At 41.0% G+C, this 26,171-nt stretch overlaps 1 protein-coding gene across 2 annotated transcripts in view; it reads left to right on the top strand.

Moving 5' to 3' along the window:
* The window catches only part of LOC143349051 (uncharacterized), a 165,214-nt gene that overhangs the window by 115,088 nt on the left and 23,955 nt on the right, over nt 1-26,171 (top strand). For both annotated transcript variants that reach the window (XM_076779919.1, XM_076779920.1), the window contains exons 4-5: nt 13,816-13,962; nt 21,619-22,478. In XM_076779919.1, coding sequence (XP_076636034.1) covers nt 13,878-13,962; nt 21,619-22,478 — 945 coding nt within the window. In that variant the 5' untranslated portion in view covers nt 13,816-13,877. The remainder of the gene's footprint in view (nt 1-13,815; nt 13,963-21,618; nt 22,479-26,171) is intronic.

The following is a 26,171-nucleotide window of genomic DNA, read 5'->3' as shown; positions in this document are numbered from 1 at the left end:
GAGATATCGCAATTTATGTAAAAGGTAATTTCTTTTCACGCGTATTAAAAATACTAAAACCTTAGACGCGTGCAGTTCCGAAACTATTAGTATTTTATTAATTATTAAGATATTGTTAGAAGCGGTAAACCTTCCTCTTTAAAATGGCTTTTGGTTTTTGGCGATCCGACTTTCCGTTTTCGAGATATCGCAATTTATGTAAAAGGTAATTTCTTTTAATTCGACTCTCTCACTGTCCGTCGCGTGCACAATGCCCTATTAAAAATACTAAAAGTTTAGACGCGTGTAGTTCTGAAACTATTAGTATTTTATTAATTATTAAGATATTGTTAGAAGCGGTAAACCTTCCTCTTTAAAATGGCTTTTGGTTTTTGGCGATCCAACTTTCCGTTTTCGAGATATCGCAATTTATGTAAAAGGTAATTTCTTTTCACGCGTATTAAAAATACTAAAACTTTAGACGCGTGCAGTTCCGAAACTACTAGTGTTTCAACCATTATTGAGCCACTGTTAGCAGCGGTAAACCTTCCTCTTTAAAATGGCTTTTGGTTTTTGACGATCCGACTTTCCGTTTCCGAGATATCGTAAGTTATGTAAAAGGTAATTTTTCTTAATTCGACTATCTCTGTCTTCGTCTGACGCGTCGCGTCGTACCTCCTTGTCGCACGTGAGACGTGACTGCCGTGACCTAGTTTCGAGCGTAGTATTTCCAAGAATTTACTACGCACTGTTTACTATTTTCACGCGCGCGCGAGTTCATTGATCACGCGCTTCCGGACTGGCCCCGCGGTCGACTCGAGACAAAAATCGCTATATCTCCGGAACTAATAAAGCTATCGACTCTCACGAGCGCTCATTTTAAAGGGTATTTCATCCCCTATCCGATGACTATATCAACTACTATAATTTATGCTGTCTTCTATGTTTATTTTGCAATTTACTTTGACGCTACACACCCAAAAATGTTTCAGCAATTCCAATTGATTATACGTGCGATAAAATTAGATTATAAATCGTTTATTTAATCGAAAATTAATTTTAAATGGTATACATAATCTATAAAATTGTATTATAGCACGCTCAAAGCATAATATCGTCTACCAATTTTCTGCCTGTACATTAGTAAATTATTTTATGTATTTCCTGTTAAATTGTGTTATCGTGCTGGCATTTATTGTCAGTAATGGTACAAAATTTCAAACTGCACGTAACCAAGGATGTTGCAGAACCTGAAGAGAAATTGAAGGAGTACGATATAGGCAACCGGTATGCATTAGGCAACTCCCCCTACACGTAAGGTTGATTATTTGCGAGCAACGCAGGGTTTATCTACCGAACCATCGCTTAAATTGTTGTAATAGTCTGTTGCCGTATCGTACTTGCTCGAATAAACTAGTCAGGATACACGCGGAATTCCGTGATAATGCATCTAATTTCGCGATGCGTTAGCACAATTATTCCGCGATAATATGTCTAATTTTGCGATAAGCTGGCACTCGCATCCGGTGACGACTATCTTTTTTCATAAACGTAAACAACGTTCGAACATAGATTATAAGGTAAACGTAAATTAAGACGGTGATTCTTAAAATCTTTGCGTCCAGAAAAGAACTTTCGTTGACGCTTCTTACTTAGTAAATCTATCTATAAGGTACCTACTTAGGTGTTCGAATAAAACAAAGTAAGACGCGGACGGGGGAATAAAAGCGGTCTATCGTTATTCGGGTCGACGGGAAGGAACCTCCGAGAGATACTTGGATACCCGACCACCCTCCGATATCACTCATGAAGCACGCACGTGAGAAACTTTGAGTTCTTCGGTCGCTTTGTTCGCTTCCCGTCTTCGGTTGCCAGCCAAACTTTCCAGCATGCATTCCGTGCGCACGAATCGAGGTATCGTTGGCCACTGAGAGACCGAAACTTCTCCTACCTGCTCGATGCACTCAAATATATTCGCGAGAAACCCTCTCCGGCGGCAATGGAATCAAAAAACTTACCGCAGACACGACCGGTTAAGTTTCCAGCGGGTATCGTCTGGTAAAATAATTACCTGCACGCCAACGATAGCAGAAACGAGTTCGACACCGTTTCTCTGAAACGCTTTTCAGTTTGACGTCGTTGGTTCGAAATACCTACTCCCGACGAGATAAAAAACGGCAGAGTTCGCATCAACGCGACCGATATATGGCCAAGAGGTTCGAGAACGCTGACGTCTCTCGTTAATATTCCAGAGCAGAGTAAACAAGCTTAATCAGCGAGTCGATCTTAAAAGCAGCTTGTATCTGGAAATTAATCTTCGTTTAATGCTCGACGCGTCAGATTTCAGCTGGAAAATTGTTCGCAAGTTCCCGTGCCGCTGTTCCCGAAATTTCCGTGCGTTGTTTTTTAAACGGCTTGTCGCTCGAGACCAGAAACGTATCCATTAAGGAAGAAGGAGAGGCAACTTTTTTACGAGTCCCGTAGCATTCAGCCCCGTCCCTGCCATATATTCATTAGAGCTCGCGGAATACACTTTTGAAAATAAATACGCGTGCCAGCGGGGTCTCCGGGTGAAATTAGTTTTCTTTAGTACTCCGTCGCCTTCCCCCTCGACGCGGTAAGATGAAACTTTGCACAAAGGAGCAACTCAAATATCGCGTTTAATTAGGGCAGGTGTAAGGCGAACGGGGGACAACAGTCGAGCAGCCAGTCGCGTACAAATTCAACCGCGAGAAGCTCGCGATCCCGCAATTTTTCCGCAGGGAAATTTCCTCCTGCTCGCTGGAAAATATCGATCCGCGGCCCGATCGTTGATTACTTCTGCTTATACGGGGGAAACAGTCTTCCCGACCTGTTTTCGTTGCTTTCGAAAATACGAATCGCTTCAAGTATTATAAAAACGCGACGGAAATTCGCCCGGCGAAACAGGATTAAACGCGGTAAAAGTTGGAGCCGTTCGAAAGAAAAGTTCGAGTATATCGAACTGTCGGTGGTAAGCCGCGTTACTGGGAGGCCATTACAGTTAAAAAACTTTTTCACGCGTTTCAGCCACCCGCGATATATTAATTATCCTCCCTTGGACACGTCGCGAGCGAGTACAACGAAATTAGAACCTTCCCTGGACCGAATTTAGTCCGGAGCCCTGCGTTTACCCTTGCTTTTCCGTCCACCGACGCGACGACACCGAAGGGAAGAACCTCGAACCTGTTTAATTAACAAAAAGACGGACAACCATTCTCGTCTGCGAATTCAATTATCGTTGGACTCTCTATCTTTTCTATAAACAAACTTAGTTTAAAAATTAACGAAAGTCTATTAAAGGACTAATTTCTTTGGCAAGTTGAAAGGGACTAATGATTCTAGTAGAGCGAACGTCGCGCGGAGTTTAAATTTACTGCGCTTCCGAGGAACTTTCGAGGTTTCTTTGAACCCTGTATCGGAAAATCGATGCTCAAAAAAGCCTGACAGAAGTTAGCGATGGCTCGCGAGCTAATTCAATACTTTTCCGTTCTTTTTTCGCGACAAAAGCCACGGTTCCGTTTGTTTTTGTCCTCGGAGAATCGATGCGGTACCGATCCGACTCAAAGTCCCCAACGCATACTGCAATGCGGTCCAGTTTTTGCATCGTGTTTCGGATCATGTTTCAACTTCTGGATTACAGAGTGTACGCCGTAATAGACGTTACGATAAAGGATCTAATCTACCGTGCATTCGCGTTCCGTGTACATAGATCTCGAAACGAATCGTCCTGTCATAAGCGTTCCTTTGTGAAATAACAAAAAGCTTTTTGTATAAAAGCCAAAAGGAAATTTCCAATTGTCGTGTCGTGGGTCTGGTATTAAATTAGACGGCTTTGCGCTGCATTTTCCGTTAAATAAATTTTAACTTTTACTCGGTCGTCCAAGGTCGAAGCGGAGAGAAAAGAAGGAATCGAAATGTTCGTTCGCCCAGGAGCCAAGTATAAATTTCATCGACCGTGAAACGAGGATGCGTGAATTATTCATTCGCAAGGTGTGTTAACGTAATCCAACGTCCGAAGTATCCGCGCGCGGAGGATCGATCCTCGGTTAATCCTGGAATATCCTGGAAGCAACCGCGACGCTCTGCTGGCCCAGATTTCACGTTTTCCGACAACTTTTGGAATAGCCTGGCCAACAAGTACGAGCCGGGAACGGCCCCGAAATTTATGAATCGTTAAAACGACGTTAGCGAAGAGACAGGCCGTACGTTTCTAACTTGCGCCTCCTCCCACGAACGCATTTGGCCGAACGTGAACCGTCGGCAAATAGGATTAAAGGGATCGGATTAGGTGTGACGTTAAATACTGTGCAGACGAGTCTCTGTTCCGTTACATTTTAGCAAAGGAACGCCAAGATCGACCGTATTCTATTTAAAAATTCTAAAGGTACGCGTCACTGTGCACTAATCAACGAGAGAATGACTCGATATTTAATAATTTAATATCCCAGGATGACTAGACATCAGACGATGACTGGGTGCTTTTCAAAACCGAGGAAAATTCGCCCGGAAAATTGATCGTTGGCCTTTAAAAGAATATTTAAAAGGGCAAAAATGTCGAGTACAGGTAAGCTTCCAAGTAGAAATAAAAAACGACTTGGTTAAACTGGAATAATGGTTATTACGCATAACGAATTTATTTTATTTTACTCGAGCATTTTCTAATAAGAATAACATAATTTAAAATGCGAGTACTTTTACTTACTAAAATATAACCGACATTTCGAACGTTTCTTTGCGCCGCGAATGGCGGACAACTCTCAATAGGGAGTTGGGAGGACGTCGGCGGAATTCATAGGCGCGCACGTGCGCTGAGATTAAACTGCAGCTCGTCAAATAGATCGAACACAATTAAAAATTGAATTTTCAACGGGAGACCCCGGAACCTGGGTTCCAAGCATGCAACGAAGGACCGTGGATCGACGAATTCGGTTATATTGTTCCGCTGGCGCGCCGCTTTTTTCGATTCGTCCACTTCCGAAACGAGAAACGAACAAAAATACACGCGCCGTCGCGTCGATTCGACAGGCTTTATTATTTAATAAAATCCGTCACTCCGAGCGGGACAACTTGGCAGGCCACCGGACGTGTTCGAGAATATCGAAAACCGCCACGAATACCAAGGGAAGCCCTACCCTTCCGCTTCCGTTATTTTCCAAGATGTTTTTTCGCGCTACGCAATGCTCTTCCAGCGAAGAAACGGCCAGAACGAACAGAGATACGATCAACATTAAAATTACAAGTTCGCCTGCCGTTAAATGTCGAGACAAATGTCTGAACTCGGAAAGTTCAACTTCCTCGACCTCGGTAAAAATAAGTTCACACTTTTGTTTCGACGATGGACCAGGGAGAACAGGTATATTAAACGATTCGTTCGTGAAACTATGAGTTTGATTTATGTTTGATAAAACCAGGCGAGACGATTGTTCTTTCGTTTCTTCGGTTACTCGGTAATTTGCTTTGTAAACAATCTTAAAATTCAATTTACTTTCTAAGCTCTACGAAAATTGCGTTTACTTACAAAGTTTTCCGAGGATTTTCTTCACATTCTAAACTTTCCGAAAGTTATACATTCTCCCGGAGTTTCTCCAAGGATTTTCGCGACCGTTAACAAAATTGAACCAAGTTACTTACGCGTCAAGTTAAAACCGCAATTTGACCCTCGATCCTGCGACCAGCGCTCCCAACGTTTTAAATCGCTGTTTCTGGTTTAAATCCGCGGTGGAAACAAGCGAACCGTCTCGTCGCGCTTCGACATTATTAGTGATTATTAATTTCAACATTATTACTTCCCCGGTACGATAATCGTGATTATCGCTGGAAATATTACCGTCGAACAAGTACGTAATTTACCGAGAAGCACGCACTCGCGAAACTTCTTGGCACATGTTCCGTCGCGGCACCGAAATTGCGCCCGGTATTACGTATTACAACCCTTTGAGGCTCGATTATCTTCTACGTAATTTCCATCAGTCAGCCGCTCGGTCTCTCTCGACTCCTCCGAGAATTACGATTAACTCGAATATCGAGCCAGCCCCGCCGTAACTCGATCAGAGAAGTTCCTGTCGAATCGTCTTAACTAACATCTCTGCCGGGACACGCGTTCGCTATAACTCAATGTACATTCGCGATCGGCCGTCTTACCGGAAACTGAACTTCTTGCGGTTCCTACGACAAATTTCTCGCGATCTTGATTTCAACCGATCGATCGGTATTCGCGTCATTCTACCTCAGAATCGAAGATTAAAGAAAGTCCCTCGATGTAGATTTTTTACGTTTTCCAAGAGCGAGTACGATTTAAACAGCGTTCCAGTGCTCGATTTACTTAAAATATCCCGACGGTCCACGCTTCAAACACTTCGCTGGAGGGTCAAAGGTTCGATTGTCCTCATTTGCCAAGCAACGTCTATTGTGTCCAACCAGGTTTCAACTTGGTTCGATCGAGTTTCGATGTTTTGTCCCGCGAGAACGAATGGAGAAAGCTTGCTATAATATATATGGGACTCGTGAGCATCGAGTGTCGCGAAAAGCACCTGACATACAACTTTTCGCTAGATATTGCAACACGGGGAAATCTTTGATTGCGTTGCGTCCGACGAATCCAAGAATCGAGCCAAGTATTTACGCGAATTTTCCCTGGGAATAACGTACGAGATTTATCACGGTGAAATTTTTTTATTGGACGGGTGGACTCGAACTAGACTTTTTCGTGAATATACAGGGTGTTCGGCCACCACTGGGAAAAATTTTAATAGGGGATTTTACAGGCCAAAATAAGACCAATTTCTTGATGAAGGCTTTGTTAAACAGTTATTAACGTTTAAAGTTCCGACCGTACTGAATTTTTTTCTCGAAAGTGGGTAGGATTTCGAAGGCATGTCTATTCACCGAAAATGTCTATAATTGACCCCTGAACCTAGAAATAATTTTTTTAAATCGATTTGAAATTTTTTAATTTTGTCGAAAACTTTCACAACTTCTCGAATTTTTTTCTCGAAAGTGGGTAGGATTTCGGGGGTATGTCTAATGACCAAAAATGATTGTAATTGACCCATGAACCTAGAAATAATTTTTTCAGAGCGATTTGAAACTTTTCAATTTTGCCGAAAATTTCAGTGAAACATATCAACGCTATGGTCAGGCATTACATTTTTAGTAAGGAATTTTTTTCTCGAAAATGCGCGAGATTTCGGGGGTATGTCTATTCACCGAAAATGTCTATAATTGACCCCTGCAACTAAAAATAATTTTTTTAAATCGATTTGAAATTTTTTAATTTTGTCGAAAAATTTCACATCTTCTCGAATTTTTTTCTCGAAAGTGGGTAGGATTTCGGGGGTATGTCTAATGACCAAAAATGATTGTAATTGACCCCTGAACCTAGAAATAATTTTTTTAAATCGATTTGAAATTTTTTAATTTTGTGGAAAAATTTCACATCTTCTCGAATTTTTTTCTCGAAAGTGGGTAGGATTTCGGGGGTATGTCTATTCACCGAAAATGTCTATAATTGACCCCTGCAACTAAAAATAATTTTTTTAAATCGATTTGAAATTTTTTAATTTTGTCGAAAACTTTCACAACTTCTCGAATTTTTTTCTCGAAAGTGGGTAGGATTTCGGGGGTATGTCTATTCACCGAAAATGTCTATAATTGACCCCTGCAACTAAAAATAATTTTTTTAAATCGATTTGAAATTTTTTAATTTTGTTGAAAAATTTCACATCTTCTCGAATTTTTTTCTCGAAAGTAGGTAGGATTTCGGGGGTATGTCTAATGACCAAAAATGATTGCAATTGACTCCTGAACCTAGAAATAATTTTTTTAAATCGATTTGAAATTTTTTAATTTTGAGGAAAAATTTCACATCTTCTCGAATTTTTTTCTCGAAAGTGGGTAGGATTTCGGGGGTATGTCTATTCACCGAAAATGTCTATAATTGACCCTTGCAACTAAAAATAATTTTTTTAAATCGATTTGAAATTTTTTAATTTTGTCGAAAAATTTCACATCTTCTCGAATTTTTTTCTCGAAAGTAGGTAGGATTTCGGGGGTATGTCTAATGACCAAAAATGATTGCAATTGACCCCTGAACCTAGAAATAATTTTTTCAGAGCGATTTGAAACTTTTCAATTTCTCGGAAAAATTTAGGCACTAACCCCCTGTCGATTTTTCTTAAAAATTCGTTTTTCATTTTTAATAATTTTAATAATACTTTTTTGTAGGTACCCATGAGCTCTAATTCAGAAAAAAGTTTCATTGAAATACATTCGCTACTGTAAGAGTTATGGCTGTTTGAAAATTTGACCATTTTTATGGGGTTTTTCTCACTTTACGGGGCTAAGGAGCAATTATCCAAATATTTTTGCAATTTCTACATATTCTTTAGCAAAATACGCGTCGTTTGCTTTTTTAAACATTAAAATCGTCCAAACCGTTTAGAAGTTATGACATTTTAAAGATTCGCATGAAAATTCAGGCATTTCTAGCCAGAAATTATATTTTCGGTAAGGAATTTTTTTCTCGAAACTGAGTAGGATTTCGAGGGTATGTCTATTGATAAAAAATAATTATAATTGACCCCTGCAACTGAAAATAATTTTTCCAGAACGATTTGAACAAATTTTTTTTCGCCGAAAAATTTCAGTGAAACATATCATCGCTACGGTCAGACATTACATTTTCAGTAAGGAATTTTTTTCTCGGAAGTGCGTAGGATTTCGGTGATATGTCTATCGACCAGAAATGCTTGTAATTGACCCCCGCAACCAGAGATAATTTTTTTAGAACGATTTGAAATTTTTGAATTTAACTTTTTAACGAAGCCTCAATCAAGAAATTAATATTCTTGATTTTTGTCTTATTTTGGCCTCTAGAATCCTGTATTAAAATTTTCCCCAGGGGTGGCCGAACAGCCTGTATGTGTATGAAAATTCGCTTGTTATCCGAGGAAACACTCGAGACATTCGCTCTGGGATGTTTACAGGATCAAGGATACCTTCGACGCGAAAGAGGATCCCTCCCATCGAGAATCTTTCGTTTGTTTTCCTTTATTTACATTTCGGGTCGAAATTCGAGCGTGTATAAACTGGAGACAGAGTCTGCTAAAATCCACAGCCGAAAAACTTGGTAACCAAACTAACGAGACTCCTTCTAAGGTCTCGATTTAAATTAGAGGCCAGCCTTCGTTTTGACACTCCTGAAAAAACAAACCGTCGACTTTTCCCGCCGCGGTTCGCCCTCGAACTTGTTAAAACAGCTCGAAATCTCGAGCACTTGCTCGGCTTTTCGCGATAAAATGTATAAACTTCCGAACTTTGTTCAACTTTTCCAATAACACTCGGTAAGATCCTCGCTTTTTTACTAATAAATCACGCGACGAAGACCCGAGAATTTTCGACGGACCGACTTTCCCGACTCTTCCCGAATCGAAAACAATTCCAAAGCGATTCGAACGGGAGTCCTAAGGCATTCTACTCCATATTTAACCTCTTGATGTCAAGTTTACGAGGTATTCTTTCACGTATAGTCCGGGCCACGATATAGCGAGGTCGTAAACTCGAGTGGGTGTCAAAGTTTACACGTTTCAGCTCCCGGAACAAGTGAATTAACAGAAATACGAGCAGCTGAGCAGATGAAATATTTCATCTAGTGTCGCCATTTTTAGAAAACCATATTTAGAGGTATCGTAATAGGTAAAGGTCTTACTCAAGTCTTTAATATCTTAATTTACCTGCTTATAATACAAAAGTAGTGCAGTTACGGACACGGAAAAACATTCAGAAAATACGGTCCCAACCCTCAAGAGTTTAGTTTACGACCTCGCTATATTTTGGCCCGAACTATACATTTACGAGGTGTTCTTTTTCGTGACCATTGCTCGTGAAAAATGATTTGAAATTAAATGGTAGGTGAAGGGGTTGATGTTTAATTTTGATTAGGCCATACAAGTCCCAGAGAGTAGGAATGGGGTGTTCGTAAAAAGAGGAGCCATCGATTCAAAGTGGTCTCGCGCGTAATCGAATAATCAAGCGGAGTGTCTGCTCGGCGAAACAGTCGTGGGTCGGCTCATAAACGTTTATTACTTGACGGAGAATACGAGCGGGACGGAAGTGTGGGCGTTATACGGAATCCCCGGGAAAGCAGCGTGCAGGGCCGTGCTAAATCGTGTAATCGCATTCGTGCGAATATTTGACTTGCCGTGCAAGGCAAATTTCATCCGTCTCCAGTCGGCAAGTGGCAGCCGCCGCCACCGCGCGCCATTACGCTCCGTAGACATAATTACACGTCTGATTAAACATTACAGTTGCAAGTCAGCCGAGATTTGTCACGAGCGTCTGCGGCCTTGCGGTCTCCCTATCAGACGTGTCTGTTCCAGGCCCGAGCAGGGAATCCAAATCGTACCGTAATTTGGTCACGAGCAAACGAGCTTGGAAACGTTCTACGATCCGGGAATACCAAATCCCTTTTTATTCATTTTAACGGGACAAACTAGCATGCAAATGTACAAAGACAGTAATTTAATTAAATTATACGATCGTACGTGTATAAAGATCCGGGAATACGGATAAGTATAAATCGACTTTAACTTCTGCCTGAAACTGAACGATCGAACCGTGTCGACGCGTCCTGCGAACGCAAAATAACAAAACAGAGTGTTTATCCGGAGCTAGTAAATATTTTCGAGAGCGATTTTAGTGGGCCAAGTGAAACGAAAACCAAGAGTGACGAAAAACCAATAACTGGTATTTATATTACGACGCGAAAGCAGGCCAGCGTTTATTTATTTTGTAGCCGATAGGTATTCCTGGCTAGAAAGAATAATCCTGGACGGAATGAAAAAGAATTTTTAATGCAAGTGGCTATCTAGTTAGGTAACATTTTCATTCAGCTCTGGTTCGCAGGACGCGTTATCACAGTTTGATCGTTTAATTTGGAGACGTCCAATACGTGCCCAAAATTTCGACGTCACGCAGCCGCGGGAGTTTATGAACACCAAACACTGTTTGCGTCCCGCGTTTCATAGTGACCAGACACCTGTAACATTACCGTTACGACGCGTGTAATGCCTGTATCGATTAGGCTCAACGCTCGGAAATTTCGGTTGAATAAAAACTCGAGTACCGGAGATTTATTCGCGATGCACGTACGCTCGAAAGATTCCCATACTCGCGTAACTATCCCTAAAAAAGCCTGGAATGCGATCGAAAATACCGTACGCGCGATTCCGATTCGGTCGAGAGCTTAAAAAGCGCTGCTCGAGAACCGGGGAAAAGTTTCTCTCAATTAAACGTTGGCGGAACGACCGCGGAATTTAATTAACAACCCCCTGTGCATAAGGAGACGAACTCCAAGAGAGAAAGAAAAAAAACCTCGATCCCCTTCGAGGGTCCAGTGTGGTGCGTCCATCGAGTTAGCCCGAAATAGTTCCAAAGACCTAGTATACAGGGTGTTCGACCACCCCTGGGAAAAATTCTAATGGGAGATTCTGGTGGCCAAAATAAGACGAAAATCAAGAATACCAATTTCTTGATGGAGGCTTCGTTAAAAAGTTATTAAGAATTAAATTAAAAAATTTCAAATCGATTTGGAAAAATTCTTTCCGGTTGCGGGGGTCAATTGCAAGCATTTTTGGTCAACAGACATACCCCCGAAATCCTACTCAGTTTCGAGAAAAAAATTCATTATCTAAAATTTCCTGTCTGACCATGCGTGGTTATGTTTCACTGAAATTTCATGCGTATTTTTAGAACATCATAACTTCTGAACGGATTGGACGATTTTAATGTTTAAAAAAGCAAACTACGCGTATTTTGGTGGAGAATATGTAGAAATCGCAAAAATATTCGAAAAGTTGCTCCTTAACCCCGTAAAGTGAGAAAAACCCCATATAAATGGTTTAAACGATCATAATTCCTATAATAGTGAATGGATTTCCTTGAAACTTTTTTCTGAAGTAGAGCTCATGGGTACCTACAAAAAAGTATTAAACAACTTTTCTGTAGGGCGTCAACCAAAATTACGAAAAATGAAAAACTAATTTTCAAGAAAAATCGACAGGGCGTAGGTGCCTAAATTTTTCGGCGAAATTGAAAAGTTTCAAATCGCTCTAAAAAAATTATTTCTAGGTTCAGGGGTCAATTGCAATCATTTTTGGTCATTAGACATACCCCCGAAATCCTACCCAGTTTCGAGAAAAAAATTCGAGAAGATGTGAAATTTTTCGACAAAATTAAAAAATTTCAAATCGATTTAAAAAAATTATTTTTAGTTGTAGGGGTCAATTATGGATATTTTTGGTGAATAGACATACCCCCGAAATCCTACCCACTTTCGAGAAAAAAATTCGAGAAGATGTGAAATTTTTCGACAAAATTAAAAAATTTCAAATCGATTTAAAAAAATTATTTTTAGTTGCAGGGGTCAATTATAGACATTTTCGGTGAATAGACATACCCCCGAAATCCTACCCACTTTCGAGAAAAAAATTCGAGAAGTTGTGAAAGTTTTCGACAAAATTAAAAAATTTCAAATCGATTTAAAAAAATTATTTTTAGTTGTAGGGGTCAATTATGGATATTTTTGGTGAATAGACATACCCCCGAAATCCTATCCACTTTCGAGAAAAAAATTCATTACCAAAAATTTAATGTCTGACCATAGCGTTGATATGTTTCACTGAAATTTTCATGTGTATCTTTAAAACATCATAACTTCTGAACGGATTGGACGATTTTAATGTTTAAAAAAGCAAACTACGCGTATTTTAATGAAGAATAGGTAGAAATTGCAAAAATATTCGAAAAGTTGCTCTTTAACCCCGTAAAGTGAGGAAAACCCCATATAAATGGTTTAAACGATCATAACTCCTATAATAGTGAATGGATTTCCTTGAAACTTTTTTCTGAAGTAGAGCTCATGGGTACTTACAAAAAAGTATTAGACAACTTTTCTGTTGGGCGTCAACCAAAATTACTAAAAATCAAAAACGAATATTTAAGAAAAATCGACAGGAGGTAGCTGCTTAAATTTTACTACGAATCTTAAAAACGCCATAACTTCTGAACGGATTGGACGATTTTAATGATCAAAAAGCCAAACACCGCGTATTTTAGTGTAAAATATGTAGCAATTCTAAAAATATTCGAAAAGTTGGTCCTTGGCCCCGTAAAGTTAGAAAAACCCCATAAAAATGGTCCACTTTTCAAACAGCCATAACTCCTATAATAGTGAATATATTTCAATGAAACTTTTTTCTGAAATAGAGTCCATGGGTACCTACAAAAAAGTATTGGACAACTTTTCTGTAGGACATCAAGCGAAATTATTAAAAATCAAAAACAAATTAAGGAAAATCGAGGAGGGGTGCTAAATTTTTCGGCGAAATTGAGAAGTTTCAAATCGTTCTGGAAAAATTATTTTCAGTTGCGGGGGTCAATTACAATCATTTTCGGTGAATAGACATACCCCCAAAATCCTACCCACTTTCGAGAAAAAAATTCAGTACGATCGGAACTTTAAACGTTAATAACTTCTTATTGAAGCCTCCATCAAGAAATTGGTATTCTTGATTTTCGTCTTATTTTAGCCTCTGGAATCTCAGGGGTGGCCGAACACCCTGTATATCTCGCGTCGATTACTGCCATTTTTCGACAACTTGAAAAGTCCCCGTAAACACGGAATTAGATCTCGAAAAGCTTCCGTGGGGGAGGCGTTAAATCAAGTTTCGCGAGGACGGTTTACGAGGGCTTCTTAGCGCGGGCAACGACGCCTCCGATCGTAACGCTTTAACGCAGCAATTTCGCCTTTCTGCGCAGAGGGAAGATGAACGAGACGATGGACCAGATTCCTGAAGGCTGAGAGCGAGCGGATCCTCGACATGACCGGCTGGAGAATGCGGCCGACTGCATCGGTGCTCGGCGTCATCGCCATTGTCTCCGTCATGATCACCGCCGCGGCGTCAGGTGAGCACTAGCTTATCCCATTTTTACGGTTCCACCAACCTCTGCCCACCCCACGGCAATTTTCGCTATCGTTAACTCTCTACTATCTTTTTATTGATTTCAGAATAATACACATTTCTCTTACACTACTTAATAACGACAAATTACTCGCTCCCGGCAAATCATGACCATCCAAGTGCTATGTAACGCGATTCTTTGGTATCGCTTGCATCTATTCCAACCCCTACACGCCATCGACGAAGCTTCTCTCACGATATGGAAACCGATCTCGGCCTGATATCCGACACTTCGTTTACCCTCTTTCACCGCATCATCGAAACCCCCGGAGAATTAATAAAAATATTCGAAATTTGTTCGCCCAAACGCAGAAATAAAACGAATTTTAAATCGAGCAATGAAAAGCTATTTATTTTTATTCGACGTTTCGCCCGCACTGTACTTTATACGCAGCTGGAGCCTTCCAGGCCGAAATCTACGAGCGTTGCACGGACTCTGAATCAAATATCGGATCTCGTTACAAAAGGTTCGACATAAATTCACCCACCTAATTTCCTACACATTGGGCTACATCATGCGTACGACAGATCAGAATTATCATCTTATCCTCGGCGGACTCAACGTCTTTATGGCGAAATAAACTGTTCGGCTAACAAAATTCGATTGACCCAGGCTCCATATTTAGTAGCAACTTTCTTGAGATCGATCTTTGGAATATGTGCCATTGGAAATAGCTCGATTCGAATCAAGTTTCAGACGCTGTAATTATTAATTTCCCTGGCGATTATTTAGTTGATCCACGCGTATCGCCACGCGAGCGATTTCGTTTCGGTTGGCCGATAAACGCTTCGGTCGTTTACCGTGCTCGATCGGTCGGACGAACAAAAAAAAAAAAAGAAAAAAAGGAAAAAGAAAAAAATACACGTAACGCGAAGAGATCACAGTTGGTCGCTTTTTATGACGCGATCCACCGGCCGGAAATAATCTCTGAAATTCGTTTACGCGCAAACAACGCGCACGCTGAAGATCAATCGCGAGTGCGGCCGAAATGGGACGTTGTTGAACGTTCTGTGAAAGAGACGGTGCAAATAGCGTGCTAGAAAAATGTTTACTCCGCTATTCTAAACCCAACCCTTTCCGACTCGCTCTTCATATCCTCTCGACGCTATTTATTCACCCTTTGGAGTTAGTTACCCACCAGTTACCCCCCTCCGCCGCAGCACCCGCCATCTCGAATGGATCCTAAGCCCGATTACGTTATGCTCTACTCCATCGCTAATTAACGGACCGTAAAATTCCATTCGATTACCTATCAGTTTGCTGCGTCGTATATTATTCTTAATAAGCAAGTACAGGACTGACCATCGTTAAGTTAATTAAATTTCATCGAGGGTCACTGGTCTTCTAACAGAAAGAGACTTTAAAAAGTAAGGCCATCTTTGCAGTTTACTCTTTGATTCAGTGACCCCTTAGCTGAGAATGGCGAGTATAAGAGGGTAATTACTTTTTAAAGATAGTAATAAAATATTAATAAAAATACTAGATCGATGCCTTAATTTTTAAGCTTATCGTAAATCATAATTAATCGAATGTTGAGTTCACGAGTGACTAGATATCTCACACCGTATGTGCTAATATAATACAGGGTGTTCAGCCACCTCTGGGAAAAATTTAAATGGGGCATTCTAGAGGCCAAAATAAGACGAAAATCAAGAATACGAATTTGTTGATGGAGACTTTGTTAAAAACTTATTAACGTTTAAAGTTCTGCCCGTATTGAATTTTTTTCTCGAAAATGCGCAAGATTTCGGGGGTATGTCTATTCACCGAAAATGATTATAATTGACCCCCGCAACTGAATATAATTTTTCCAGAACGATTTGAAACTTTTCAATTTCGCCGAAAAATTTAGCACCCCTCCTCGATTTTCCTTAATTTGTTTTTGATTTTTAATAATTTCGCTTGATGTCCTGCAGAAAAGTTGTCCAATACTTTTTTGTAGGTACCCATGGACTCTACTTCAGAAAAAAGTTTCATTGAAATATATTCATTATTATAGGAGTTATGGCTGTTTGAAAAGTGGACCATTTTTATGGGGTTTTTCTCACTTTACGGGGTTAAGGAGCAATTATCCGAATATTTTTTCAATTTCTATATATTCTCCATTAAAATACGCGTAGTTTGCTTTTTTAAACATTAAAATCGTCCAATCCGTTCAGAAGTTATGATGTTTTAAAGATACACATGAAAATTTCAGTGAAACATATCAACGCTATGGTCAGACATGAAATTTTCAGTAATGAATTTTTTTCTCGAAACTGAGTAGGATTTCGTGGGTACGTCTGTTGACCAAAAATGCTTGCAATTGACCCCTGTAGCTAAAAATAATTTTTCCAAGACGATTCGAAAGTCTTTTTTTTCACCCAAAACTTTCAGCACTTACTCGAATTTTTTTCTCGAAACTGAGTAGGATTTCGGGGGTTCGTCTGTTGACCAAAAATGCTTGCAATTGACCCCTGTAGCTAAAAATAATTTTTCCATAACGATTTGAAATTTTTGAATTTAATTCTTAATAACTTTTTAACGAAACCTCCATCGACATATTGGTATTCTTGATTTTCGTCTTATTTTAGCCTGCAGAATTTCCCATTAAAATTTTTCCCAGGCGTGGCCGAACACCCTGTATAAGCAATCAAGAAGCAGTGTTTGTGTTCGATATAATAATGTAAAATAATGTTTTTTACGTAGTGTACTTGTTGGTTGTTCTGGTCGGTGAGGATTCGAGGCTCGGGAGTGGGTGTTGGCGAGTAGGTCGAGCTTTGAGAGCAGATGAACAGGGCCCGAAGGTCTTGGCGTGGGTGGCTAGATATCCTATCGAGCAGAGATGCAAGGCCTCGTCCCGACTAGCGTAACTGCTTAGGGTCTTGTATCCTGGTATCGACTGACAGTAGACGGCTGTGTATAGAGCGCGGACAAACTGATTGGGGCGTAGCCTAATCCCTCGCCTATTCGAGCCGTGTTCGGGGAGCCCCGCGGCACCGCCAGCTACGTTAAATCAACTCTAACGCCACGGATCTACAAACTACTTTTCTTCTCGCGAAATAGGTGACACTGGGCCCCGAAAATCTCTTTCCAAACTTTACTCGAGACATGTTCGAGCGTGTACGAAATAAAAATAAATATTTTTCAACCTCCCCAACGACGGAACGAGTTTTATTTTATGCCCCGCTTGTCTCTAAAAACTACACGAACGCATTTTCAATCTACTTACGGTATTCCAGCGACTCGATAATCAAGCACTCGTGCGAGAGTATCGAAACGCATTGAAAGCCGCGGACTTGGTATCGACATATCGGATTGGTGCACGCCAATGCGATTACTAAATAATACAGGCGCCGAGACAACAAGGTTTAAACAACCAGATGCATGGTCTGCTTAAAAGTTTTTCCACGGAAGAGAAGAAACCGTGACCAGGGGAAAAACGAATACAAAGAGCGTACACGGAACAAGAGTTGCAAGCGTAATCCGTAAAATTTTCCAGCTCGTACGTTCCATAAATCTAGCCTCGAGATCGGTAAATTATGATCGACGAGCGGCATTTTGCAATTAAGCGAACGTTACGTGACCGATTGCTCCTACTTCGGCTCCTAATTACGGCGAATTAACGTTGCTTTTCTCCCACCCGTCTCCTCTTCCCTTCATTTTTTCGCGAGCTTGATCTTAAACCTCCGGGCAAAGTATGCAGTCGATATTTATTTTTATTTTTAATATGAATAGTTTCGTTGTTGCGTGGAATATCGTTTTAAAGTTGTGGCTGCCCAGTGACCTAGCTTCGTTCGCGCCAGAGTTAACAGCGTTTTCTGGTTTATTCAAATCGGGTCATGGGCCACGTTAAATCAATCGGGTCATCGTTACGTTTCGGAGATTAATTTAAAAATCTTCCTATTTAAAAGCCCTCCCAAGTTAAGAATCGAATAACGTCGAGCGAAACACAAAGAGTGCATGGAATACGGTAACAAATAAAAGAACAGGAAAGCAAAGTCGTAAAAACCACAGGGCGGTATTCTGAAATTCGCATTACAATTTCAATCGGCCGGAAGGAACAGACGCGACAGGCAATCGAATGAAAATCCTGTTTAAACAATAACGTTGAGAAATGAAACACTGGGCTGGATATTTTGAAAAATATTCATCGGTAATATCGTTGCATAAACTTCCACCGCGTTGCGTCTGAATTTCATGCACTCGGCAAAATAGCGAAAAATGTTGAACGAAATTTACTAACGAAGCGACTGAGTGGACAGAGTTATCGTTAACGACACTTTTTATTTTTCCAATTTTTGAATTACACGAGTACGGACTGCCGTGATTCGATTAATCGTAGCATTGTTCTCTCTGCAAATAAATATGCTTTTCAAAAAGAGATACGAAATATTGCATATTTTTCGGGCCAGCGGATCCAAGTGGAGATCTATCGCGGACCAAACGACCATATCATCGACTAGGTGATCCTAACAGGTAGCTTAACAGATGCAAATCTGCATTCTAGATTCTCGAATGCCTTGGCAAACTGCTTCCTAGTCTCCAGCATTCTGTATTCCGCGCGAGATTTGGCAGAAGAAGACGCCACTTATGCGAGCGGATATCGTTGTCGCGTTAACAACCTCCGAAACAGGATTCCGATAATCTCTATCTGTGATTCCGAACACAGATAATCTTATCTTTATACCGGGAACATTGATAGATTTGAAATTCAAACAATAGAATCCACTTGGCGAAATTTTCCGCGAGCCGTGATTTAAACTCTTTCGTTTATGGTAATGTAATTACTGGACATAATACTCGAAGCTCAAACGAAAGCTCCGAACAATCAAATTGCATTCGATCGAATTCCAATCTCATTTAAATCATTTAATAATCGATCGTCCTACGAGCATCTCTGACCATTATTGGATATTAGTACTTAATTCGTGAAAATTCTTTACTTGTAATAATGTTATGGTCTCCCTTTGACTCTAATGATAGTACATTGTACATTCGATAACCCGGAATGCAGTTCAAAATCACCGTATTACCGTAAAAACGATTTTATTTCTCTGTCCGACCAAACCTCGACCGCTACTACTTGCACCGCGTCTGACCGGTGATCTATAATTCTACTTAACTTTATTTCTACTACTTCTCAGTGCAAATTACTAACGACGTTCACTTTTAAGGATCGTTTAACGACAAGTTCGACTAAAAATTTCTAAAAAATTATCAATGATAAAGAAATAGTTGAACGAAAAGCCACGTTCCAACGTCGACAAGAATACCGAAAGTTATTTTCATTTTCCAAACGTGCCGCACCTTTCTTCTTTAGCCTTTTCCGATATGGAACCAATCCCCGTCACGTACAGGAATATTTTCTGTTTTTTTTAAACTACATCGAGCACATGTTCTCGATTTTCGCAAAAACTTCGCAATCCCCTTTCATACGAGAAATCCTATTCTCTCGAAATATAGACAGGCTTTTTGTGCTTCTGCTAGTGGAAAACGAAAGCAATATAGTTCAAAGCACGATTCGAAGCCGAAATTCCGAATCTGCGATATTTCTTCCGCGGCCAGGAAATCCCTGCGATCGTAATCGATTTTAAGTGCTGTCGCAGTCGTGGATTTTCAATTTTTTAAACCGGATGGCAGTTACATAGTTCAGCCAGGGTGGTTTTTGCAATGTCGTCGGGGCATTAAACGAGTTCATCAAAAGAGTTCGAGAGTTTAACTATTCAATTAATAGAGCCAGAACTTTTGTTAAGTTATAAATTTTCTCAGCGTTCACGGTTTCCCGTGCTGGGCCACGAAATGAACTGGCTTACGATATTCTACGGTGCTAAATCATTTACGGAGAGCCCCAAGACTCCCGCGGTTGTCGAAAGTCATGATATCTATAGAACAGTTCCATTTCGAAGTTTGCTAATGAAGTGAAGTGCTTGTGGGCAAAAGCAGCGCGCGTGGATTCCGATAATCAAGTATACGGGACCATAAATCCAACTGTCAAAGTGTTTCGATGCAGCCAGGATTCGGTGAGCAGTTCATTTTGAAAACGGGATAATTTTAAGTATCGGACTCTGATTACTTTGAAACTCCGCTCTCTTCTGTGTCTATTTAAACAATTAGGGCTAATTTGCCTCGATAAGGGTGACTCTAATTACGTAGAATTCCAAGTTAAGGATATAATAAAAGCTTCTGCGCCCAATGTATATAATATATAAAAATACGCTTCAAATAATTTTTCATATTCTCTATGTATGCAAAGTTTCGAAGCAATTGGAGGCTGAGGCCGAGAAACAGCTCCTTGCGATCCCGTTGGGCCGTATTTTTCTTAAATTTCCATTTCAGAGGAACCGTGGGGAACGCGTTTGTCGGCGCGCTTTAAAATGAAATTCCCACGGCGCTAGTTTTTTGGAGGGGGAGAAACGCAAGGCCTCGGAACAAAGAAATTAGACGGCAGCATTGTTACCGCGTACGGGCAGCGTCTGGAATTTTTTCCGGGCACAGTAGATATATTTCGTTGCCGGAGAAACGTTTCAGCGCGGCCCGGCCGCGAAAGAATGCGACGAAATTTTAATCCGCGTTATAATTCCTCTGGTAAATGGGGCGAATTTTGCCCAAGCGGTGGTCACTGTTAGCGAACCGTACGAGAAGAATGCGGAACGTGGCGATACGGTTCTTTCGTCCTACGAAAATAATCTGTAGAATCAAAGTCCTGTGCATCGAAGAATAGAACGAATGGAATTGAATTTAGAATATACGAAAATAAACGGTAGACTGTAGAGAGATCGGAGTTAATTATGCATCGGTAAATCTGTCGCAAGGTCTGTGAAAGGCGACGGGTCGTAAAAAATCGTTGAAATATAAAACAGTTCCGAAACTACTGGCTGAAATTAATCAACATCGTGATGTATCGATCCCTCTGACAGCAGCGAGGATGGACCTCGAGGCTGCGCGGGGGCAAAAAACCTCCATTAAGTCCGGTAAATAAAGCAACAAGACCGGAGCGGGCCAAAAGACGCGAAGCGTGGTCGCTGAATAAAAGTGTTGCGGACAAACGAGCTCACGTTTCGAGTATTTGGCTGCAAACGACGAGTGTAAAAGACTCGGGGGAAAAAATGAATCCTGCGTTAACAATTTGTCATCCGTAACAGCTATGAGAAATAAATGAACGAACTTGAAATTTTCTCGCGTGTCGTTCTTTTACATTCGAGTAAAATATAAAGCAAAAATAATGCCCTGATATTTGCCCGGGCTATCCGTGAACTAATCATTCTAGGAACAGGCTAACAAAAAGAGAGGAAGACGTCGATATTCTCAACCTACTTCTCGCAAGTATATTGCTCGGGAGATCCAGCTCGACGTAAAATTACAAATGACGCGTATTTCTCTTCGGAGCCCTGAAAAGTATAGAGTACCGAGGCCGCCCGAGGGGGCGTACTGAAAGATGCATCGATAGCAGCCCATAACGACCAGAGTCCCTACGAAAAAGACATATTTCTATCCTATTTGTGACCTGACCCACGACCCTGTTAAGGCTTCGTTAAAAAACCCCAAGGAGGCAGTAAAAATTAAACTTTTTCCCTTGGAAACCACTCTGACCTCCGGTTCTGTTTTTCTCTGTCGCAGAGCCGGAGAACGGCGCCATCGAGAACAGTATCAATCATCCTGGAGTCGACGAGGAGGACGAAAGGCTGACGAAGGGGACCGTCGAGACGACTCCGACGCTTCGAGCCAGCAAGGAGGAAGCCGTTAGCGAGGGTACGATACCTGGACACGGGGATAACGCGGGTAACATCTCGCTGGCGGAGCCGCAGCGGGATCAAAGCGAGTCGTTGGCTACTCCCGTGGCGCTTAACGACGTCCAGAGGATATCCGAGCGCGACAAGCCCGAGAACAAGCCGCAGCCCACTACGGGGGATTACGTTACCTCGACTAGAACGGAAACCACGTTCAGCACCGAGGGTAATACTGTTCCGGACGACCTCGCGAGCGTAAAAATTAGCGCCAGGGAACCGGATAAACACGAGATCGCGGAGGTCGTTGCCTCGACGGCGGTCTCGATGGACGCGGAGACGAGCCCCACCGTCCAGAAGAACATAGAGGACGTTAGAGCGATCTCGTTCCAAGTGCCACCCCCGGCAGAGCCCGACGACCGCCACCAGGAACGCCTCGTCAACCAGGAAACGAACAAGGACCATTCCAGGCCGCTGAACAACCTTTTGCCGAGCGGCAAGTCCACCAAAGGTTTCTACGAGATCAAGCCGCTGATCAAGACCGAGACGGAGGACGATCGCGATCCCCAGCTGTCGACCACCACCCAGAGAACGCTCCTGCCCGTCAGAAAATTCCTCGTGCCCACCGTGGACAGCGCCTTCGGGAAATTCGGACCGTACTTCGAGGACGGCGAGCAGGAGATCAACGTCACCTCCAGGATAGGGAACACGATGCTGCTGGACTGTAGGATCGGCATGCTAGGAAACAAGGAGGTGCGTCAAACTTATCGAATTTAATGTCTTTAGAATGTTATTCTAGATATTTGGAGGACTGTCGCGGGTTTTTCGTGACGCAAAAAGGGCTGGCGACGTTCGCTTTGTCGTCGCGGAAGTTTATGTATTTTGCATTCGTACGTCTGGCCCGTCTCCCGTGCTTCCGCTGCCTTTATTATTCCGTCGCTTTTACGAGGCGAAAAATAGAATGGCCGATGACACGATGACAAACCAGCTGCAACGGTCTCGTATTTTTATGATCTGCGCGCGATACAAGGACCTTCGAATCACAGACCCGGAGGCGAGAACGCGGATCGATTTCATCCCTTCGAGAACTCGGTGTGAAATAGAAACATCCCTCGTTAATATCTACTTGAGTAATACTTGTAATCTGCTCGATTCTACCTTTCCATTAAAAGGGCAAGAAACTCTCGAAACGATGAATTAGGATCAGTTTAAGCGAAAGAAAAATATATCGCGACGCGAGGATTGACAAATACGGTTCCCTTTCGCGTGATTTCCATCCCCGCGGAAGACTTTTTATGCATCGAGCAGGATAAATGGAGTGTGTGACGTAACGATGACGAATAGGATCGTACGTTACCATATCCCGCATCCCTCTTCGGTTGAAATATTCCGCTGCGTTAAATCAGATATATTGAGATTGATACAAGCCCATCGAGCGATCCAATTACGCCTTGTCCGTAATTCTTAGTTTCTCGCAAAAATCGAGACTGCACGGGGAAACAGAGCGACGATAAAATTTGTTCTGGACTCTACTGTACGTATATTATGCCCCTGTTCGAAACAATGGCGATCGAGAGACGAAACTAAGACTCGTGACTGTCCTCAAAGTCGGATACCAATCTCGAAAGGGTCGATGCTTCGAAGAAACGATCGCAGTTACCATCAAAGTGCGGAGTTTGGAAAACTCAGGCGTTTGCCCGTTTGCACGGGCGAGCGCAGCTGATAAATTCAGCGAATCGCGAGGAAAACCGATTGTAATTGCAAACATCGTTCTCGTTAGCGTCGTCGGAACGGTCCTTCCGAGAAACTTTTCGCATCGTAATCAGCTCCCGTCGAATTCCGCGTTTCTCCGGTCGCTCTGTCGCGGGGGACGCGCTCGCTTGGGATTCCAGATGGATTCATATTCCCCGGAATACGTAATGTGAAACCGATTCCGTCGACAGCCCCGATGCGAGACGAAGAGATACGCCGCGAGAATATCGACGACTTCCATTGCCAAATTCTAATGCCAATTTCTAATCGCGAAACAACGCCATTTCATATGGATACAAAGTAGAAAATCATCCCTGTCGCAGATATACAGGCTGTTGTTCGGTCAACCCTGGAAAAATTTTAATGGGAGATTCTAGAGGCCAAAATAAGACGAAAATCAAGGATACTAATTTGTTGATTGAGGCGTCGTTAAAAAGTTATAGCAACATTTCTGGCCACGCGGTATATTTTCGGTAAACAATTTTTTTTCTCGAAAGTACGTAGGATTTCGAGGGTATTTGTATGAACCAAAAATGATTGTAATTGACCCCTGCAACAAACAAAATTTTTTTTAAAACATTTCAAACCTTTTTAATTTCGACGAAAAATTTCTCCCCCTACTCGAACTTTTTCCTCGAAAGTGCGTAGGATTTCGAGGGTATGTTTATTGACCAAAAATACTTGTAATTAACCCCCATAACCGAATATAATTTTTCCAGAACGATTTGAAAATTTTTTTTTTCACCGAAAAATTTAGGCCCTGTCGATTTTTCTTGAAAATTCGTTTTTCATTTTTAGTAATTTTGTTTGAAGTCCTACAGAAAAGTTGTCTAATACTTTTTCGTAGGTACCCATGAGCTCTACTTCAGAAAAAAGTTTCAAGGAAATCCATTCACTATTATAGGAGTTATGATCGTTAAAGTCAGATCGTTAAAGTTGAAATTAAAGTCTCGACCGTACTGAATTTTTTTCTCGAAAATGCGCAAGATTTCGGGGGTATGTCTATTCACCAAAAATGTCTATAATTGACCCCTGCAACTAAAAATAATTTTTTTAAATCGATTTGAAATTTTTTAATTTTGTCGAAAAATTTCACATCTTCTCGAATTTTTTTCTCGAAAGTGGGTAGGATTTCGGGGGTATGTCTAATGACCAAAAATGATTGCAATTGACCCCTGAACCTAGAAATAATTTCTTTAAATCGATTTGAAATTTTTTAATTTTGTCGAAAACTTTCACAACTTCTCGAATTTTTTTCTCGAAAGTGGGTAGGATTTCGGGGGTATGTCTATTCACCGAAAATATCTATAATTCACCCCTGCAACTAAAAATAATTTTTTTAAATCGATTTGAAATTTTTTAATTTTGTCGAAAAATTTCACATCTTCTCGAATTTTTTTCTCGAAAGTAGGTAGGATTTCGGGGGTATGTCTAATGACCAAAAATGATTGCAATTGACCCCTGAACCTAGAAATAATTTTTTCAGAGCGATTTGAAACTTTTCAATTTCACGGAAAAATTTAGGCACTAACCCCCTGTCGATTTTTCTTAAAAATTCGTTTTTCATTTTTAATAATTTTAATAATACTTTTTTGTAGGTACCCATGAGCTCTAATTCAGAAAAAAGTTTCATTGAAATACATTCGCTACTGTAAGAGTTATGGCTGTTTGAAAATTTGACCATTTTTATGGGGTTTTTCTCACTTTACGGGGTTAAGGAGCAACTTTTTGAATAGTTTTGCAATTTCTACATATTCTTTAGCAAAATACGCGTCGTTTGCTTTTTTAAACATTAAAATCGTCCAATCCGTTCAGAAGTTATGACATTTTAAAGATTCGCATGAAAATTCAGGCAGACATTTCCGGCCAGAAATTATATTTTCGGTGAGGAATTTTTTTCTCGAAACTGAGTAGGATTTCGAGGGTATGTCTATTGATAAAAAATAATTATAATTGACCCCTGCAACTGAAAATAATTTTTCCAGATCGATTTGAACAAATTTTTTTTCGCCGAAAAATTTCAGTGAAACATATCAACGCTATGGTCAGACATTACATTTTCAGTAAGGAATTTTTTTCTCGAAAGTGCGTAGGATTTCGGTGATATGTCTATCGACCAAAAATGCTCGTAATGGACCCCCGAGACCAGAAATAATTTTTTTAGAATGATTTGAAATTTTTTAATTTAATTTTTGAATAACTTTTTAACGAAGGCTCAATCAAGAAATTAATATTCTTGATTTTCGTCTCATTTTGGCCTCCAGAATCTCCCATTAAAATTTTTCCCAGGGATGGGCGAACACCCTGTATGAAAAAAGAACATTTTGTTTTTTTCTGGATCATTAGCGCTTACAGGAAGGTTGGTACGCGAGGATTAAAATATAATGCCGCAGCGTAGTTTATCAGGAATTCTGCGAATACCTGGGAACGATCGTATGTTACGTACACGAGATAATCGTGTAACGTATTGTATTTTAAATCGGCGTTGCGGCCCATTCGCACTCGATTAATTAACAAATCCGGCCGCGAATTCTACGGGGACATTTGCATTAAACGTTACAACTTTAATGCCGTATAATTTTGGTCCCGTTCAAAGCGAGGCGTTTTCATAACGACGCAAACGATAGCGTCCGTGCTATTATCGCGCATATTTGGCGGACGTGCTGGTTTAATGTCAACGCGTGCCGTTATTTG

This window comes from Colletes latitarsis, chromosome 12 (assembly GCF_051014445.1).
Source record: "Colletes latitarsis isolate SP2378_abdomen chromosome 12, iyColLati1, whole genome shotgun sequence".
Taxonomy (NCBI): Eukaryota; Metazoa; Arthropoda; class Insecta; order Hymenoptera; family Colletidae; genus Colletes; species Colletes latitarsis.
This window is presented reverse-complemented; position numbering and strand designations above follow the sequence as displayed.